Source organism: Rhinolophus ferrumequinum, chromosome 11, assembly GCF_004115265.2.
Source record: "Rhinolophus ferrumequinum isolate MPI-CBG mRhiFer1 chromosome 11, mRhiFer1_v1.p, whole genome shotgun sequence".
NCBI classification, from domain to species: domain Eukaryota; kingdom Metazoa; phylum Chordata; class Mammalia; order Chiroptera; family Rhinolophidae; genus Rhinolophus; species Rhinolophus ferrumequinum.
The window spans coordinates 24,509,590-24,528,716 of record NC_046294.1 but is presented as its reverse complement, the minus strand read 5'-3'; the positions used below and the strand labels follow the sequence as shown (position 1 = coordinate 24,528,716).

At 37.5% G+C, this 19,127-nt stretch overlaps 1 protein-coding gene across 1 annotated transcript in view; it reads right to left on the bottom strand.

The window, feature by feature from the left end:
* Nucleotides 1–3,034, bottom strand: part of CSTF3 (cleavage stimulation factor subunit 3) — a 65,093-nt gene extending 62,059 nt beyond the window's left edge. Inside the window, exon 1 of the mRNA XM_033121151.1 lies at nt 2,841–3,034. Within this exon, the coding sequence (XP_032977042.1) occupies nt 2,841–2,867 (27 nt within the window). The 5' untranslated portion in view covers nt 2,868–3,034. The remainder of the gene's footprint in view (nt 1–2,840) is intronic.
* Nucleotides 3,035–19,127: the final 16,093 nt, after the last annotated feature.

Below are 19,127 nucleotides of genomic sequence, written 5' to 3'. Positions count from 1 at the left end.
CATCCATATTTTTGACTTAACAAATAAGGTATTATTTGGTTTATTTGACAAAAGCTTCAATGCTAAAAGGCTAAAAGAAATCTATCTACACTTCATGTATTGCAAAGTTCTGTCTATCCCATCCGTTGGCATCTTTCCTAAGCAAATCCATCATTCAGAGTGCTTTTGATTTTATTATTCTTCACTTCATGTCATTTTAGGCACTCCTCTTTTCCTCTAAATTTTCACTGACTGTTGTCTTATACATAAAAAAAGTTAGTTGATTCATATTTTTAATCATGCTATTCTTTAAATTATCATTTTGTTTAAAGCTGAATCCAGCTTTTAAAGCAATGGAAATGGGAAGAGCGAATGAAAGTATGGAGAAAACAAGATTTGCAATGAGTTGAAGATCTATGATAGGAACGTACATTATATTAGTCTTTCTTTTTTTACATGCTTGAAATGCATCATTAAAAAGTTAAAGATTATACAAAGATGACTGTTAGTATTCAGATGTCAAAAATGTCTTTCCAGAAATCCAGTGATACTCAATCTATGAAAAGGAGAAAAGGAAAAAAGGGAAACTTCATATTTTTACAGAAAAATATGAGCCAGTACGTAGAGACAGAATAAGAAGTTTTAAAAAGCCACCATTTGCCACCTCCAATATAATGACTGATTTATTCAAAGATTATCAATTGATAACTAGGTAAAAAGTTAGTGAGGAACACAGTATCAACCCACATTACTAACTGTAAAGGGGAAGATAATCCTTTACAATGAAGCAGTTACCCCAAACAAGTGATCAAACTTAAACATCACCAACAATGGAACAACTTAGCAAGAAGTGCCTTTTGATGTAATGTTATAAAGTATTCTATCCAAAAATATTTAACCTAAATATTATCAGAGCTCTGAGTTTAGTTTTTCAGGAAATACAGACAATGAAGGGGACAAGTTAAATGACAAACACAAAAATCAAATAAACCCAAAAAGTGAGAAATTCTAAAAGTAAACTAGATTCTTCAAATAGACAATATCCTAGGGGAGAAAAAATTGGGAACTATTCAAGAGAAGTAACCAAATAATGCAATGTGAACCTAGATTAGATTCTGATTAAAAATAAAAAACAACAACCAAACCCTATGAATCATGTTCTTGGGACAACGGGGCAAATCTGAATATAGACTGGATTTTAGAAATGATACGATGACAATTTTCTTAGGTGAGAAAATGGTATGATGGTTATATAAGAGCATCAATGCTGAATTATGTGGGGCTGATGCTAAAAATGAGAATGTTGAAATATGTGGTACTGAAATATATGTTGACTTACTTTCAACTAAATATGTATCGGGAAATAAAGCAAATGTGGTAAAACGTTTAACAATTGATTCTAAGTGAAGAATTGTACTATTGGTGTTCATTGCACTTTCAACTTTTTTCTATGTTCTTAACTTTGCACAATAATACTTTTCGATGAGATTTTTTTCCTCTGTAAAATTTCACCACCTCTCTCCCATTTAAAACACCATTTAAAATGTTCAAGGTCATGGCAACATTTCAGTGTCTTTACAATTTTAGATGAACATATTCACAATGAATTCTGGAACCTTTCAGTTAAACTTCACTGCATAGTACTCCTCGACTTTCAGAGGACAAAATATGAGCCCAGAAAGAGGATAAGATTAGATAAACAGATTTGATTTAATATTTTTAAGGCTTTGTATTCTTGGGCATCATGTAAAATGTAAATAAACACTGCAAAGATTTTAGGACTGAAATCAGTCGACAAGTAAACACAAAATTCAATGAGGCAAACTTTCAAGACATAATAAAACTGACAGTCACCCAATATCCCAATAGGAACGCTCCAATTGTGCCTCATCTATGTCAACCTCCACTTTATAAGCTGGAGACTTGAAAAATGAAAACCTAAGTGTATTTCGTTGCTATGGCAATGAGAAATTTCAGAAAATTGAGACTCTGCAGGCTAGTCCAACTCCATTTTAAAAACTATTTACCTAAATATACCAGGACATAAGTCGAAAAACAAATTGAATAACACCTTTCATAAAATATCAGTTTTATTTTTCAAACTAAAAGGTAAACACTATCCTACAAAACTCTAAAGAGCAAAAGAAACAAATCACTAATCAAAAATGTGAATTTTAAAATATTTAAACGTTACTTATATCCATATTAAAACATGCTTTTACAGGGGCCAAAACAGACTTCTCGTTTCCGATCTATCAAATTCTGAAATATCTGTCTCGCTGGAAAACGAAAATCAAATGTGAACAGAAGCGAGAGAAAGCCACAAAATTCCTAAATCGCAGCACAATCACGCTCTACTCCCAAACTGTTTCCTTCATTAGCTCAGGCAAGTCTATTTCCCCAGATTACTTTAGTCTCAAATTATTTCTCAAGCTAGTAGTAACCTATTTTTGAGTACAGTATATATCGGTGAGAGGGCGGAGGGAATATTGTCAAGTTTTTCGAAAACAGCGAGTATACGTTAAAATAATCAATTCCTAAGAACCTAAACATCAAAATGGTATCAAAGGAAGGCATCCAATTAGAGTAGTCCCAGGAGCCTAAAATGGACCAAGCAGCTTCCTGGCTATTGTCTAAATCAATTATTTGTTCATTATTAACGCCTAAAACAGAGAAGCCAAAAAAAAATTTTAAGTCTCAGTCAGACATTGTCCCCCATTTCCACCATCTTCCTGTACCGGGTCCTCCGAGTTCATTAGACCCTTGATCCCTTCCTCAAGCGAACATGGCTGGAGTACTAGGACGAACAGAGACATGGAGAGAAGAGGTCGCCACGAGGCCCCACCACTCTCCTTCCTCACCTGCTCCGTGGCTGCGTCTCCTGACATGGCCTCAGATGATTAGAATGTGCGAACTGGCCCGCGATGCGAAGCTAGAAAGGAAAATTTAAACTAAAAACCACCCCCAAACCAATAAAATTACCCCCTGCCCAGCGGAGCCAGACAGCCAACACGAATTGCCGCCGCCCACTCAGATATGAATTAAAATGGCTGCGCCCCTGCCGGCCGAGAGAGAGGTGTGGCGTTTGTGTTAACTTCCGGGGCAGTGGGCGGGGTTAAGGTCGGAACTCGCCGTTTACTCGGCGCGCAGGAGCAGAGCGATCCCAGGGGGACGGATCCATTGCCTTGATGACGTCACGGCACTGGGCTGGAGAGACTGTTGCTGAACTGGTTGCGACGTGCTGGGAGGCGGGAAACTTTGGATAGAGGCTCGCGCGCCTCTTGGAATTTCATTATCAAGCTGTGGATCCCGGTTCTTCACTGTTGAAGCCTGACTACCAATCAGTTAAGTTCAAGCACACTGGCCATCTTAGGAAGCAATGCTAAGTGTTAAATGCCTCCTGTATTTTGGAAATAAGGAATCTATCAAGGTTTTCTATGGTCTCAGCTAGTGCTTTTTACGCTTCTTGGGGATAAGAGGGACAAATCAAGCCCATATTAATATATTCTGTCACCATCTACTATTGTGTCTAAGACTTTGAAATCAGTTAAGGCCCGCTTTTTAAGCTCAGTATCTCACCTTGGTTCCTCGTCTGCAAAGTGGGAATAATAGCGCTCAGTAACCTTCGGTAATTGAACTTCCCCGTGCCTCAGTTTCCTTGCCAATAGGCAGGAATAACAATAGTACTTGCAATTTTAGTAAGTTATACATGCAGACATGCTCAGAACAATTCCTTGCATTGTCCAAGATTAAGTGAGAGAAAGTCTCGAACTTCTTTTCCATTCACGGATCATAATTATATGTCTCCTTCCACCTCCCTTGCCTGTAGTGGCCTATGCCCCAGACAAAGTGAACTATTCAACTTTTCATGTACACCCCTTATTCTTTCCAGTCTCCCACTATTGCTCATATTTCCATCTCTGCCCTTTGCACAGCCTGAATTCTTACCCTTCCGACTAATCAGACACATGAACAAAAGATGCATATTGACGTGTTAATTTACCATTCAACAACAGAGTACTAGTTAAATATGTAACAAGGTATCTCTACAATGGAATGTCATACAGGCAGTAAGCTGAGCTAATGTACAATTACAAACTAACAGAAAGACATCCATGATATTAAGTGAAAAAGAATACAAAAATAGTATATATTACCAGTATATAGGATGTACAGTATATTATGTATATATTTATATACACTACCTAGATTGTGTCACATAATTTTCCTGTTTGTCTGTGATGAACTAATGTAAGAATAATGCCAAATTCTCATGGATATTAGCTATGCTAATAATTCACCTTCCAAGTGGGTTGAAATCAGTGGGTACTTCTGAGTGAATTAAAAAGCAATCAAAATTTTGTTTTACAATAGCTATCCTTTGAAAGGTGTAAATCATCACTAGAGCTTGGGAATTTGTCCTGTACTACAGTTTATTTAACATTTTTAGAATTTATTTAGTTCATTCCTTTCATTAACTCCCAACATCATTTTAAAGATGAAAGTAATTCTGACACCAAAATTGTACAAGGTTGGCACTTTATAACTAATCCTAAAGCCATTTTTACTTATAAACAAAATTGAAAGAAAATCAAAAATCAAAATCACCAAATTGAAAACAGCACTGAGCTTAAATAAATATATATATATTATATGTATATTTTATATATATATATAATACAAGATAGTTATATTTATCCATAAGGATGGATTAACATTAAGAAATCTATTAACAAAAAAAAAGAGAGAAAAGAGAAAAATCTATTAACAAGAGAAAAAAGAAATCTATTAACAAATATATTGTCATATTAATAATTTTAAAAAAGAAAATTTACCATCTGATATTTATTAAAAAGTATTTGATAAAATTCCACACACATTTATGATTTAAGAAAAGGAAAATCTCTAACTAGGAATAAAAGGAAACTTCCCTATCTCCTAAAAAATATTTCCCAGAAATCTTCAGCAGATCATATTAAATTACAGTAATGGCCACCTTTCACTTGTATTGTTACACTGTACTGGAGGTCCCAGCTAATGCCAAATGAAGTACAAATGTTGGAAAGTAAGACAAATCTGTCAATGGTTTCAAACAATATGATTTTCTACTTAGAAAATTCAAGTAAACCAATTGACAAATTATTAGAAATAATAATAGAGTTCATTAAGGTGGCCAAATAAAAGATTAACTTACAAAAATTAATAGTTCCCTATACTCCAGCAGTAATGGATTAGAAAAAAATGTCATAAATGAAAAGATATGCTCATAATAGCAATGAAAACCATAAAACATCCAGAAACAGCTGTTGTTCTGGTCACCTATGACCTTCCAATTGCCAAATGCAGTAGTCAGTCTTTAGGTCTCTATCTTATTTGATCAACCAGCAGTGATGAAGCTGATCACTCTCTTCTTTTGGAAACATTTTTGTCACTTGACATCCCGAATACACATTTTTTGGTTTTGTCACTACCTCCTTGGCCACAACTATATAGTAGTATACATATACATCTTCTGAGTGATGTTGGCTGAGATATAGATGTATAATGAAAGACAAATAAAATACTATTACCACATATATTGTAATATTTTATTACTACAAATTTTGCCACTTGCAGTGTTTCCATGAATCCCCCAGGTGGCAGACAAATACAATTTCCACTTGATTGAACAAACTTGGTAAAGAATATTACATCCTTACTGCAAATCATTAGAAATATTCATCAGAATTTCAGAGTACAGTCTAAGTATACTTACCATATGATTAAGGAACTAACTTTTCATAACTGACAACAATTTTGTTAGAATCATAAATGGCAATTGTTAAATTGCTGAGCAATCATTGTATTATAATTAGGCACTCTGATAAATATATATTCCACTTGACCCATCATTCTAAACACTTACTGTAGAAATGTATCTTCTGGCTATGGATGCTAATATTGGTCCTTTGTTTGGAATCTGAAAAAGTCAATTAAGCATCACTGAGAATAAAGCAAAAGCTCTAATCAATTGGTTGTATTTTTAAAAAATCTTTGGAGATTTCTATAGTTATTTCTAATTTTAAACTCATGTCAGTTAAAATTGGTCATAAAATGCTGAGTGTATATTATACTTGATATAAGATACCCACTTGGCTGTAAATACGTTAAACATACCTGACATCCTCACCCTCACAGCTATATTTTAATGTTTCAGTCTGCTTTTTATATTTTGATCTATTTTACAAAAAGTTTAATAGGCGCATGACTACAGCTATGTAGAGGGATGGGCAAATATGTTAAAAGCTTGCTTGAGAAGGACACAAATATATCTGCAACTTTGTTTTTTAAAGTATATAAAACACTTTCAAGTAATGAGTTTTCCGTATACATGATAAAATTGCCTGGAATGACTGTTGACTCAAATTGAATTAGAATGTTAATTAAACACATTTACACATAAACACATGTTTTATACATTTCTTAAGTTTAATCTGACTCTACTACTTGAGTCGAAAATGATTTGAAAAGTAAAAATAAGGGCTGATCAGTTGAAAAAAAATCTGGGAATTGTTAAATATATTCATTGTTCTAAATATTTTTAAAACTCTCTTAAATTAGTCAAAGCACTAGAACAAAAATATTGGTTAAAACTGAGAGAGGAAAAAAAAGCAATTACAATGTCAACAATTTGAAAAACAGTTTTTATTTCACACAGTCCCTTTTGTATTCAATTATATGCACACATTTTTTCCTTTTGCGAATACTCGCATATAGTTTTGATTTCTGTGGAGGGCTATTTTTTGTTTTTAAAAATGTGACGACTGGGGCTGCCCGGTGGCTCAGGCGGTTGGAGCTCCATGCTCCTAACTCCAAAAGCTGCCGGTTGCATTCCCACATGGGCCAGTGGGCTCTCAACCACAGGGTTGCCGGTTCAACTCCTCAAATCCCACAAGGGATGGTGGGCATCACCCGCTGCAACTAAGATTGAACAAGGCACCTTGAGCTGAGTTGCCGCTGAGCTCCCAGATGGCTCACTTGGCCGGAGCGTGGGCTCTCAACCACAAGGTTGCCAGTTCGATTCCTCAAATCCCGCAAGGGATGGGGGGCAGTGCTCCCTGCAACTAAGATTGACCATGGCACCTTGAGCTGAGCTGCTGCTGAGCTCCCAGATGGCTCAGTTGGTTGGTGGAGCGCATCCTCTCAACCACAAAGTTGCCAGTTCCATTCCTCAAATCCCGCAAAGGATGGTGGGCTGCGCCCCTTGCAACTGGACCTGGAGCTGAGCTGCGCCCTCCACAACTAAGACTGAAAGGACACAACTTGAAGCTGAACGGCACCCTCCACAACTAAGATTGAAAGGACAACAACTTGACTTGGAAAAAATTCCTGGAAGTACACACTGTTCCCCGATAAAGTTCTGTTCCCCTTCCCCAATTAAAAAAAAAAGTGACGCCTATATTAACTGGTGTGACATAGACATTATACTGCTTCCTATGGCCTCTTAATAAAAGAAGCTAAATATTTTTGTCAGGTAGGGGCACCAGAATCAGAGTCTACCCAATAGATAGACTCCACACTCATGAATTAAACAATCCAATTACATATACCCTACTTGAAAAGCTGAAGCTGGACGAAGAGACAGTAGCGGGGAGGGAGAGATGGAGAAAGAGAGAGAGGAGGGAGGGAGAGAGAAAGAGAGAGAGAGAGAGAAACCAAGTGGATGCTGGTGTAACCAGTCCTAGAATCGTCTCAGTTATGAAGTGGCTTAACATTTTAAAACTATACATGTCCTTACAGTTAATCTTTTTCCCTTAAGACTGAATGAACTTCTGTTCTTTGCCACCTAAAGTGTGACACAACCACATTTTGATAAATTATCAATTCATGCCCACTTTCCCCTTCTTTTTCTGTTCCCTTACCTTTTATGTGAGCTTGTTCACCAAATGATTCATTTGAAATAGAAATAATTTTTAAAAACCAATTTTAACAACTCTGAAAACAACTTGATGTTGCATAAAAATAATGAATATTTTAGAACTTTGCTTCCACGGTTTCATCATTATCCTTAATCCTGGAAACTGTATAAAAGATGTATTCATTTTCTAGTGGAAAAATCTACAACCTCCATAAATTTACATTATAAAATGCCAAGTCTGTTTTCAGGACATGAATCTGGCCCACAAAAGACTCTCAGTAAAGTATGTATGCCTCATAATCTTTGGTGTGATAATACTATTCTGCACAGTAGTATAATACTACCACTATACTCTGCGTGGTGATTTTCATCCAAAGACTCTAGACTCTGTGATGGTCATTTAGTTGTTTACTGGTAATAGTACACAGAAGGATGGAATGTGCTATCCCTGGCACAAACAGTCCTGCTGGAAATTTAGAGAGAATAAAATGTCTCCATACTTCAGTGACTACAGAGAAAACTTTTTGGAAAAGAGAGAAAGCAAAGTTCCAAGAAGTATATATTTATTATCTCTGTGCTGGGTAGCTGGAACTCTTTGTCAATGAGGTCATAGTTTTCATCCCAGTGTGGCTCATTTATCTTTGCTAACTTCCTTAATCATAACATGTACCCCTAACCCCAGCCAACTGCTTGATAAATGTCTCTTCTTGGTCCAAAGGAGGCCTGAAAAGAGCATAAAATAAAATGTGAAAATCCACCACTATAATTGGAAAAATAATTGAAAATGCTTGTCCAACTGACAATAGATTAATAAAGTTACCATTTTCGTCTAGATACTGGTTAGTAGTCATATAGAAAGGCACAGCCTACATATACAGACAATTTCTGAATGATTCTAGATGAATTATTGATTCATCCTAATAGTGATAGGATTTCCCAAATGTGTTTCATTGTGTGTCAATTAATGTACAGATGGAGCCTTATTATTTATTTTTATTTTATAACTGGAAGTTTGTACCTTTTGACCACCTTCGCCCACTTTGCCCAAACCCAACTCCCACCTCTGGCAACCACCAACAATCTGTTGTATCTATGAGGTTGGTTTTTATTTTATTTTGTTTTATATTTCACAAAAAGTGAAATCATACAGTATTTGTCTTTGTCTGACTTGTTTCATTTAGCTTACTTGAGGTCCATCCATATTGTCACAAGTGGCAGGATTTGCTTTTTTTTAAGAAATTTTATTTATAGAATTAAAGACATGGTATTCTAATTATTCTTTAATAATAAAGTTTTAAAGTTATTTTTAATTTTGAAAATTATAAAATTATAGAAATGTAGTTAATACAGAAATGTAAAAGGAAAAAATAATCCAGTTTAAAGAACACTTTAAAAAACCACTATTAACATTCTGCTATTTTACTTTCTAATCATTTTATTGATACTTTAAAATTAGTTATGGTTATTTTATATATGTGGATGTAAGAAATGTCCAAACCTGTAGAAAATTTGTACAACAGTTTGTTAGAGGGGATGGCTGGGTGGCTCGGGTGGTTGGAGCACCGTGCTCCTAACGCCGAGTTTGCCGGTTCAATTCCCACATGGGCCAGTGAGCTGCGCCCTCCACAGCTAAGATTGTGAACAGCTCTCTCTGGAGCTGGGCTGCCATGAGCAGCCAGAGGTTGGCATGGGCTACCATGTGCTGCTATGAGTGGCTGGCAGCCATCGAGAGTGGCCGGCAGCCAGCCAAAGCTGCTGTGAGCGGCCGAGCCGACCGACAACTGGTGACCATCTGCCTCAGCCGGGGGGAACGCAAGGCTCATAATCCCAGCATGGGCCAGGGAGCTGTGTCCTACACAACTAGACTGAGAAACAACGGCTTGAACCGGAGTGGAGGCAGAGAGGTGGAAGAAGGGGGGAAACAAAAAAAAGATTAAAAAAAAAAAGTTTATTAGAGCCAAACTGACAACATATGCTGGGGAACAAGATCTCAAAATGCTCCGAGGATTTCCTTCTTTTTTAATGGCTGAATAATTTCAATTTGTGTGTGTGTGTGTGTGTGTGTGTGTGTATTTCCCTTGTATATAGACCACATCTTCTTTATCCATTCATCCATTGATGGACATTGAAGTTGTTCCCATGTCTTGGGTATTGTAAATAATGCTGCAATGAATGGGGGTGCAGATATCTTTTTAGTTAGTGTTTTCGCTTCCTTCAAATAAGTACCCAGAAATGGAATTCCTGGATCATATTGTAGTTCTATTTTGGATTTTTTGAGGAATCTTCATGCTGTTTGCCATAGTGGCTGTACCAATTTACATTCCCACCAACAGTGCACAAAGGTTCTGTTTCTCCACGTCCTCACCAGCACTTGTTATTTTTTGTCTTTTTGATAATCGCCATTCTGATAGATGTGAGTTGATATCTCATTGTGGTTTTGATTTGAATTTCCCCTGATGATTAGTGATACTGAGCACCATGTCATGTACTCGTTGTACATCTCTATGTCTTCTCTGCAATAATGTCTATTCAGATCCTCTGCCCATTTTTTAATTGGATCATTCATTGTTTTGCTATTGAGTTAATATTAGTTCTTCATATATTATTGATGTTAATCTCTATCAGATATATGATTTGCAAATATTTTCTCCCATTCCTAGGTTGCCTTTTCATTTTATTGATGGCTTCCTTTGCTATGCTGAAGCTTTTTAGTTTGATGTAATCCCATTTGTTTATTTTTGCTTTTGCTACTGATAGAGCCTTATTAAAATGAAGGAAACAAAGGGTTTTAAAAGATTAAAAATCTGAGCACTCTAGTTTTGTATCAAAATCGTTCACTTGAAGCACACCAAATCAAACAGTAGCTGAGAAAAAATGTGAGGATTTTTTTTGTTTGTTTTTAAGTGAAGTACTTAGTCATGCAATGAATTTTCTCCTAAAGTAAAATCCTAAAAAGAACTCCACTATGGGGACCAAATTTTTAAAAAGTGCACAACTTTTAGAAATGACAATAACAACAACAAAATAAACCTAATCAGTTCTGGAAAAGTTTCTTAATTTTGGATCAAAATTTTGTGTAACTGTATATTGACATACAAGAAGTTAGGTACAATATGTGACAGTATGAATCTCACCTATAAAATCATTTCCCTTGACATTTTAGGAATATAAGTCTTCTGATGGGTGAAAATTTTGGGGACAGTTTCTTCTGTCCTCTTACTTTCATCAGGGACCATTACTGTGGCTCTTTGTAGAAAGGTGTAGTTGTTTCTTCCTCTTACATCATGGAAGTCCCATAAACCCAATCTCTCATTATGCCTGAAGATATCAGAATTGTTTAAAAATCTCATATTTAAATATTTAATCCATCAACCTATATTGAGGTTCTATTCTGTATTTTGAACAAAATATTGTGATTCAAAGATAAGTAGGATACAGTCTCTGCCTTCCAGAAACTCAGTATGAATTTAAATGCCTAATTACTAACTTCCCTTAAAAAGTATAAATAAATTCTAGGGGCAGCCCTATGGCTCAGTTGGTTAGAGCGCAAGCTCTCAGCAAGCTCTCAACAAGGTTGCCGGTTCAATTCCTGCGTGGGATGATGGGCTGTGCCCCCAGCAACTAAGACTGAAAATGGCGACTAGACTTGGAGCTGAGCTACACCCCCACAACTGGATTGAAGGACAACGGCTTGGAGCTGATGGGCCCTGGAGAAGCACACTGCTCCCCAATATTCCCCAATAAAATTTTTTTTTAAAGTATAAATAAATTCTAGATTTCACTTTAATAAAGATATTTAAACATTAGAATGCAACTATGAAAATGATGGCAGGAGCTCACTGACAATGTTAGACATTAAATATGAAGCTGTCAGTTGTCCCCAAATTGATCTATAGTTTCAAAACAATTATAATCAAAATATAAGCAGTATTTTCTTAGAATGTTGATGAGCCTATTCTAAATTTATGCAAAGAAAAAAAGAACAAGGTTGGGGTCTTACACTGCTTGATTTTAAAAGACAGTCTGGTATTGACAAAAGCACAGACACATAGACCAATGGAACAAAATGGGGAGTGCAGAAATATTAATAGACCCATGCAAGTACAGCCGACTGTAAAAGTAAGTCAACAGAGAAAAGATAGCCTTTTCAGCATATGCTCTTAGAACTATTGGATATCCATGTACAAAAAAACTAAATCTTGACCTACTTCACAATTTATGCAAAATTAACTCAAAATGGATCACAAACCTAAGTAAAACTACAAAACTTTTAGGATAAAACAAAGGAGAAAAAATTTTTACTTAAGATCAGGGAAAGAGTTCTTAGATATGATTCCAAAAGCAGTTTTAATTCATAAAGAAAATATTGATGAATTGGACTTCAAAAGTAAAAATAAAATAATTTGTCCTTTGGAAGTCACCATTAAGGGAATAAAAAGACAAGCCATGAATTGGGAGAAAATATCTGATAAAAGAGTTATATCCAAAATATGTAAAGGACTCTTGAAACTTAACAATAAAGAAGGAACACAATTAGAAAATGAGCAAAAGATTTGAACAGCCACTTCACCAAAGAATATAAAGAGATGGCAAATAAGAACATGAAAAGATGCTTAATTTAGTCATTAAAGAAAAGACAATTGAAACCACGATAGGATATGACTACAAACCTATTAGAATGGCAAAACAACAACAAAACCTGAGAATACCAAGTGCCAATGAGATGCAAAGCAACTGAAACTCATACATTGCTGGTGGAAATGCAAAATGGTACGGACACTTTCGAAAACTGTTTGGCAATTTCTTAGAAAGTTAAACATACACTTACCAGGTGACCCAGCAATCCCATTCTTAAGTATTTTCCCCAATATAAATAAAAATTGTTTTCACGTAAAAACCAGATACAGATGTTTATAGCAACTTTATTCATAATCTCTAAAGACTGGAAACCAAATGTCCATTAATTGTCTAAATGAATATATATTACATCTATATAAATAAATACTATTCAGCAATTAAAAGAAACTACTGTTGATATATGGAATAGTACAGATAAATCTCAAATGCATTATGCTTAGTGGAAGCCAGACTCAAAAAGACTATATACTGGTTGATTCTATTATATGACATTCTAGAAAGGGAAAAACTATAGGGATGGAGACCAGATCAGTGGTTGCCAGTTATGGCAGTTATGGCACTTGGCAGTATGACAGGTCTAAACTTGTATGATCTTCCTTCTTTGTCTCTTTTGCTGAATACTCCTTATCTCCAAAATTTAGAATGCTCCAGGACTTAGTTCTCTATCACAATCTTTTCCTTGGTGATCACATTCAGTTCCATGGCTTCAAATACCAGCTATCTATTAATTCCCAAATTTATATCTTTAGCCATTACCTTTATTCTGCATTCCAGACTTACCAAACTAATTGCCTGTGATATTTAAACTTGGGAATCTATAATAATAGTATCTCAGAAAATGGCAACTACATCTTTCACATTGCTTAGGCCAAGATGTGGTCATCCTTGACTTCTGTCTTTCTCTCACACCCTATCTGAGCTGCAATTCCAGTAAATCCTATCTTTAAAAAAAAAAAAAAAGCCAAAATCTGATCACTTCTCTCCACCCCTACTAACCCCACACTGCTCCAAGATACAATCAGTTCTCAACTGGATTATTGTGGTTGCCTTCTAACTGGTCTCCCTGCTTCTGCCCTTGATTCCTATGTTAGTTCAGAAGCCAAGACAGGATTAAATGTACAAGAAATGTATTATGGGAAACATTTGTGGGAGAAAATGAGGGAATTAGGAGAGGCTCACAGAGCTGTCAGACTGTGATGCAAGTTTGACCCCAAAAAGAGAGAAGAAGGGTTTGGTGGAATAGCCTTAGGCTGCTATGTAGTTAAGGAAAGTCCTTGAGCCAAAGTCATCTATCAGAGGAGTCCTGTGATTCCTGGGAAGAGGCCTGCTCTGCTCAGTCATTGGCTGAGAGCAGCCAGTGCAAAGCATGGCCTCAAAATGCTGCAGCTGTGGCCCTCAATCAATTATCCTTCTTGCAGTAAGCTGTTGAGAGTGCTTTCCAGTAGCTACCATATCCCCTTCAGTCTATTTTCTATCCAGTTGTCAGATTGATCCGCTAACATGTACCCGGTCACCTCACTCTACTGCTCAAAACCTTCTAATCACTTCCCATTTGATTCAGAATTAAACCAAACTCCAAACATGGACTGCCCCAATACTATAAGAAATGCAATCAATAGGTTCTTAACCCCTAAACTGAAACATTTGTGGCAGATGTGGGGTAGTCCGACCTGGTAGTGTGCTCTGACCAGATTTAGTAAGGTCAGAAGATGTTGGCTTCTTTGAAAAAGTACAGTTTGATGTCTCTGGAATCTTGTTATATGTTAGACCACTTTCTCAGAGTGTTAGATCCTAGGATACTGAGAGGATTGTATCAACATAAAATCCTCACATTTATTTTTCCAATGAGAGAATAAGAAAAGTATGCATGCTTGAGGTTTTCTTGAAGAAGAATCCAAAGATTCATCTACAACAGGGACTCTTAAGGTTGTTTAAGTAGATTGGAATTTTTCCCTTAGTCCTAGTAGACTAATTTGACTTTGTTTTCTATTCATCACTCCTAGAGGCTGTAGAAGACTCTGGAAAAAAAAAAAGTAAAAGGAACAAGGGCTACTTGGAGAAATGGTTGACACTAAGGTTGGGGCAGGGAAAGACAGTGAGTTCGAAACATCTTATTGTATCAGAAAATAAGGAAGTGCTAAAAACCTGATGGGATCACAGGAGCCATCTTGAAGAGGGTACAACTGGTCAAATATTGGTCAATTTGAGCATCAAAATAAATAACAGGAATGGATTATAACTCATTGATTAACAAAAAAGAACATGAACCCATGTTATTACAGAAAAAATATCACCATTTATAGCCCCCATGGTAATAATTGATTCATACAAGAATCATCAATAAATACTAAAACTTATGTGAAAGACTGTTGGGGAATAGCCTACTCATACAGTCTTAAAATACACTCTACAGAATACTTCCTAATTATAAAGGGAAAAGATATTTTTATATTACAGAAATTCAGGAGGAACTTAGCAAAATGAACAAAGTTAACACGATAATGAAGCAATCTGACCCCTTCAGGTTTGATAATTCATTAAAAGGACTCACAAAACTCAAAAATCTGTTATTCTCATTGTCACGCGGGGCGGCCTGTGGGGCCTCAGCTCCCGCTCCCCACACAAGAACGCAGGATGTGGCGAAGCCATAAAGGAACACCCACGGAGCTATAGGTAGGGGAGTCATACCACTATAGTCTCACTGGAGGCTGGATTCACACAACGTGGGACCTGCTGTCCGCTTTTCTGCCAACGGACCGACGACTCTCCTCAACTCCCCTCGACTCCCACTCTCCAGCGCAGCCCTGGCAGTTATATTAGTGGCCAATGGCTCAAGGGTTACAGCTGATGGCCAACTAGCCACAGCTGACGGCCATCTACTACCTGAGCCAGCACCTTTCCACGTGAGGCCGAGAGCCTGGAAACTGCTTTCTGGGGCTCTGTCCCCACAGTCATAGTTAATTTATTATAGTAAAAGGATATAGATTAAAATCAGCAAAGTGAAAAGGAGCATGAGGCAAAGTGTAGGAGAGACCAGGTAAGCTTTCGAAGTAAAGTGTCCTCTCTCAGTGGGGTCACATGGACAGCACTTAATTCTCCCAGCAAGTGTGTGTAACAATATGTGAGAAATGTTGCCATCCAAAGAAGCTAACCCAAGTCTTGCTGTCCAGGATTTTACTGGGGATCAGTGACAGAGGCATGTAGCACATATGACTAGCCTTAGGTACCCTTTGGGGACAGAGCCAGGAGTGCAGTTTCCAGGCTCTAGGCCTCACATGGAAAGGTGCTGGCTGAGGTAGTAAATGGCCATCAACTGTGATTGGGTGGCCATCAGCTGTGGCTAGTTGGCCGTCAGCTGTAACCAGTGAGCCATTGGCCACTCATATAACTGCTGTGGCTACGCTAGCAGCAAATGGGGGCTAGCAAGAAGATGGTGGCTGAGCTAGCAAGCATGGATTGCAGTTAGCATAGCGGGTTGCAGCTAGAAAGTGGGGTTGGTTGGTTGGCAGAAAAGCGGACTGCAGGTTGCAGATCGTGTGGCTTCTGCTTCCTGTGTCTCCAACCCAGCCGCCAGCGAGACTATAATGGTATGACTCCCCTATCAATGGCTCCGTGGGTGTTCCTTTTTGGCCTCACCATGTCCTGCATTCTTATGTGGGGAGTGGGACCAGAGACCCCGCCTGACACCCCGCGTGACATACCCGGTCTCCAGAACTCCAGAAGTTAAATTGATACAGGATGGTCTGGTGCCTCACACAAATTGATTCATCACAAATTGATTTATTAGCATACATTATCTGGTCAAACTGATACAGGATGTCCTAAGACCTCAGGCATACCCAAACACTCTTTACAGGCAGGATATTCCAAGGGCTCAGAGGTTATCTCCCAGGACCAGGTCCAGGTCCAACCCTTTCTTTAGAACGTGCAGTTTGAGCAATCAAGCCTGCTGAGTTAACCCTTTATGGCATCCCACCTGATAGGAAAAGGATACAAATCAACAATGTAGTATCCTGGCAAAATTTTAACGTAGACCTAGTCATGAGAAACCATCAAAGATAACCAGATTGATTGACATTTGGCATAACAGTTGTTCTGACTCTTAAAAAATATCAATATGATGAAAGACAAAAATAAAAAGATGGGGAACAATTCTAGGTTAAAGAAGACTAAAGAGACATCCCGACTAAACACTATGTGTGATTCTTCATTGGATGTCCTTGATCAAAACAAAATACAACAGGTATATGTCGCGTCCTGCGCAACACAGGCAGTGAGGGTGCGAGAAGGGGCAGCTTTGGGTTAAGTTTTAAGAAAGAAACATACAGAGACTTAATGCAGTTAAATCTCAGAAGGCCAGGGGTCTCACAGTTCTGAAAGACTGGAGCCCAGAATAAAGCCGATTGGAGGTTTTTATTGATAAGTATACAAGGGAGTAGCAGTGTTTTTGGCACAGTCTGTGAGACTCACTTATCACGTTATAGAAACAACCCAAACCAATTATGTTGATCTTTAAACAGCTGAAGCAGAAAGTCCTTCAGGTGAGGTGTGCAACTCTTTTAAGGGACATATATAACATGTTGAAGTTGTTTCACAGAGCTGAGCAGAGAGAGTTTAATCTTATCACTCTCAAGACTTTTCTCCCAATTAGGTGAGAAGGGAAAGCCAGAGTCAGCAGCTGCTTTTCTCACGCAGGGGGAAGGGGAGACAAGGCCCCTTCCCAAGTCTTTCTAAGGCAGCTCATGGGGGTCTCCATGGGGTTCAGCCTGGTTTGAGTTGCCCCCCCCCGTGGGGGATCTTACTCGTCTTTGGCCACAAACCCTCTTTTGGAGACTAAATAGAGAGAAATATAAAGTCCCAGAGATGCACAGTCTCACAGACTATCTTTCCTTAAGGAAAGACACGGGGTGGGCAGTCTGCTAGGCTGTTGTGTGACAACAGGTATAAAAGACAATTTGGGACAAATTGGGACAATTGGGGACACTTGACTATACAGTCACTAATAATATAGGTATCCCCTGCTTTTTGAAAGGTCACATAAACCACTTCACTTTTACGAAATACTTCTACGTCATTAGTACCTGTTTTCACTAACCAAAAAAAAAGAAAAGAAAATTTTCACTTTTACAAAAATGGCTAAAAGTGACAGTAGCTTCAGCGTTTGTTTTGCAGCAGCCATTATAGAGGCAGCTTGCACCTGCCCCTACCACTGAGCAGCCAGAGTCGCCCTGCCAACCTCCTTCCCCAAGAACTACACTCAGCATCCCAGCATCAAGACACGGTATCTTTGAATTGTGTCTGTGAGCATCTGTGCTTTATCACCGTTTATTTAATGCATCCATTAGCAAGATGTGTCCTAAGGTATTAGAAAAGCCTAAGAGAGTTTGTAAGGGTGTTACCCTTAGCGTAAAACTGGATATAATTAAGTGTTTCGATCTTGATGGATAAAATAAAGGCATTGTGCATGCATTGAACTTGCCTGTGTCCGCCATCCATACTATTTACATGTAGAGAGAAAGAATCTTGAAAATTGCCGAAGTTTCCATTGGTCCTGTTAGTAGCAAAGTGGTCTCTTTTAGTGGGCATTCAGTAATGGATCAAATGGAAAGTCTATTTCTTGAGTGGGTTAATGGGTGTTCAAAGCTTGGTGTGCATTCATCATATCATTCCTGCTTTTACTATATATTAGTGTTATTTTAGGTTTTATGTGTTATTCAGTATGATTTGGTAGGTTATTTAGGGGGTATAGGAACACTCAAAATGTTTTCCATATATATTAATGGTAATTGCTTCTTCGCTTTACTTCATTTTCCCAAATATGACAAAAACTCTCTCCTTTGACTAAACTTGATGAGGCTCCTCAAAGTTCTCTTTTTAACTATGCCCTTGACCTTGGGCTCCATCCTTGGCCCATTCAGTACAGTTTTGACAAGAATCTTATTGGGTAAGTTTATGGAAAATCCCCCACACTTGCTATCTGACCATTCTTGGTATCTCATCCCTTAACCTCCATATCTTATTACCCTGGCCTGGCCTTCAGCAAGAATCCTGTTAAGTCAGTGTAGCCAGAATCTCCCTATCCCTAATGTTTTTTCTTAGTAATTCCCCCCCACCCAGCTCCTTTCTTATAAATTCCTACTTGTTTTAGTTGGAGTAGGAGTTGAGCTCAGTCTGTCTCCCATACTATAAAATTGCATTGTAGTACTTCTCCCTGAATAAAGCCTGACTTACAGTCTTTAACAAGTGACATGAAAATTTTTTTCTTTAACAAGTGTAATAGTTATATTATGGTTATATAGAAGAATATTCTTGTTCTTAGGAAATAAAGGCTGAAATGTTTAGGAGTAAAGTGTCATGATGTCTCCTACTAACCTGTAAATAATTTAGCAAAATAGTTATATATGTGTATATGTGTGTGTGTGTATGTGTGTGTGTATATGTACATATATATATGTGTATATGTTATATGTATATATGTGTATATGTAGGTGGAGCGAGACACAGAGAGAGCAAGAGAGAAAAAGCATGTGTGCAAAATATTGACAGTTCAATGAATCTAGTATTCAGTTTACAGTTCTTACAAGTTTTCTGGTTTTAAAATTTTGCAAATTAA